Genomic DNA, 2,533 nt, shown 5'->3' with positions numbered 1-2,533 from the left:
AGGTAACAGAGATCCCATGCAGTCTTTTGGTTGATTGGACTAAAGCACAGCTCACACAGTGAATTTTGCACATTTATTTAAAAGAAAAAAATAAAGGAAAAAAAGCATCCGAATACCCCTGCATGCAGAATAGGAACTGTCCAAATCCCATTTCTAATTGAAATTCAAAGAGAGACATTCAAACTCAAGATTTTACAAACACACAGAAACAAGTGACACCCCGCTGCCCTTTTGATTGAGTATCAACATGCCGAGTGGAGAACAGAATTCCTCCAGCCATCTGGTCTGGAAGCTGACCTGTGGTCCTCGCCATGCTGCTTTGACAGCCCTTACCAAGCATAATCATTTTTTCCAAGGGGAAAGAGTTGGAAAACTCTAAACAGTATAACATAATTTGGCTCCAAACCCAGAGTTCCTTCTGACAAACCATCTGACCACAGCTAGTTAATCAAAAATAGAAATGATTATGCATGCTGTCAATAAACAGAGCAGGCTATGGGAATACATAAATCTGGTTGATAAATTGTGTGATTTATTTATTTTTCTTTGAAATGTTTTAGTTTTGGGGTTAAATATGCTCTGCAAATAATGTTGAACAATGCCTAATTTTATCTGTGTTTCAGGGCTGAGGCTTATGCTGACAAAAGTGAGTCAACTTCTTCCGTTCTTATTGTTTTATTTATTTATTTATTTATTTAATTAGCATTCGAGGACATACGACTAAGTGATAATGTTTGTTTCAGATCGCGGTAAAGTTGTTGGAGGACTGCCTGATGTTGTCACTATTATGGAAAAGAAGGTAAGTTGGTGTGAACATATGAATAATTTCTGCTCCACTACATGTGTACACATTCTTAAAAATCATCTTTTTGTCTTTTTGAAGACCCTGAGTTTAACCTGCACAGTGTGTGGAGACCCCAAGCCTCAAGTGTCTTGGCTGAAGAATGGAACAGAGGTTGAACTTGATGATAAGGTAATCACCCATTGTAGGTTTGACACTGATCAGAATATTTTTCTTTATTTATTTGAATGTGTTTAGTTTAGACATGTGCACTGCCTACTGGGCTTTTCTTTGATTTCTACCTGCCAAATACTGACTTTGAGGTGTTTAACCTTCTAAGAAACCCACCTCATTGTTTTCTTGGTCTGGTAAATCATTGTATTGATCCAACACAATTACAACAGGATGTTTCTTTAATTCTGGCCACCACAATAGAGTCCCCACACTGAGTACAAGCCCTCTGGATTATGTGGTGTTATGTGGTGACTTTGACTGCATAAAACATCCCCACAGTCACTGGAGTCATTCAGGGGTCATCATAAAGAGCAGAATAAACTTTGTCAAATTGGAATCAACAGCCACAACTGCAGTAAAAATCAGTTCTTATTCTCAGCTCATCCCACCAGWAAGAGTGATCAGAACCCCTCAACATTATTTATTTAGCACACGTTATGGGTATTGTGCAATCTAAAGAGTAGTCTTACAAAAGTAGTTTTTCACACGCAAACATGTATTTGTAACACCTAGCCTAAGGTCAGATTCTAGCCTGTGGCCATTTGCTGAATGTTGTCATGATGCACTGACTTGAGTTTTCACATGCTGAACGTCTCTTGCTCCTCCTTTTGTAACCTTATTGGGGGAAATAAAATACCTTTTTTATGGCAATGAGCTGACTTTACCAAGTCGGAATGCTTATTAGTGCCTCTGTTAACTGTTTTACTTCCAACATTGCTGTCCCTCTCATCTTGATACCAAGAGACAAAATGATCATAGGGGTTTGCTGTCTGATGAAAGTGATGCAATAGAAGTAAACGATAAAAGCAAAACTTCCAGGAAATTAAATGCGGAGGGCTAAATGTTTATTGTGATTACAAATCACGAGAAATATCTGAATGTATAAACATGTTGCATGTATAAATAACACAAAATATGCAGAAAWATACCAAAAAAGGCAATAAATAATAATAATAAAAAACTTAGTCTACATGAATTTAAATGTGTGGGTGGACATCGTGTAAGTGTCTAAGCTTTTCATGTTTTCAACCAGGATTTAAATAAAATACAAAAAAATAACACTGCATGATTTTAGAAGAGTTAAAAAATGCAATCAGACCCATCCTTCCATATTATCAAATCCAACTTACAAGTTAAAGTCTACAATATCTGTCCTGAGACAATAAGAGGCACTTTTAACAGCACCCCGTGGCTCCTACAGCTTTGAGCATTTAAGTTTTAGAATCCCAGGTCCAGGAGGATTTTCTGTTCAAGTTTTCCCTCCCCTTCATGCCTCCCCTCACCTGATAATAATCTGTTTATAACAAAAACTGAAGTCCTTGGTGAAATGTTTCTCAAACCCAGGGGTTACCTCTTTCCTGCCTTGTTAGTACTAAAAAAATATAAAGGATCAAAAAACAGACATGTATACAGATCCCAAAAATATTCCTCTGAACTTCAAAAAATAAGCACAAAACAGTTAAATATAGGTAAGGTGGAAATAAACCAAAAAAAGGGATGGAGGTTTATATATATATA

General features: G+C 36.7%; 1 protein-coding gene across 1 annotated transcript in view; it reads left to right on the top strand.

Moving 5' to 3' along the window:
• The window catches only part of myom2b (myomesin 2b), a 27,733-nt gene that overhangs the window by 23,383 nt on the left and 1,817 nt on the right, over positions 1–2,533 (top strand). The window contains exons 35-37 of the mRNA XM_014001864.1: positions 624–646; positions 744–799; positions 884–973. Coding sequence (XP_013857318.1) covers positions 624–646; positions 744–799; positions 884–973 — 169 coding nt within the window. The remainder of the gene's footprint in view (positions 1–623; positions 647–743; positions 800–883; positions 974–2,533) is intronic.

Source organism: Austrofundulus limnaeus, unplaced genomic scaffold (genome assembly GCF_001266775.1).
Source record: "Austrofundulus limnaeus strain Quisiro unplaced genomic scaffold, Austrofundulus_limnaeus-1.0 Scaffold10, whole genome shotgun sequence".
NCBI classification, from domain to species: domain Eukaryota; kingdom Metazoa; phylum Chordata; class Actinopteri; order Cyprinodontiformes; family Rivulidae; genus Austrofundulus; species Austrofundulus limnaeus.
The sequence above is the reverse complement of the archived record's forward strand: the minus strand, read 5'-3'. Positions and strand labels throughout refer to the sequence as shown.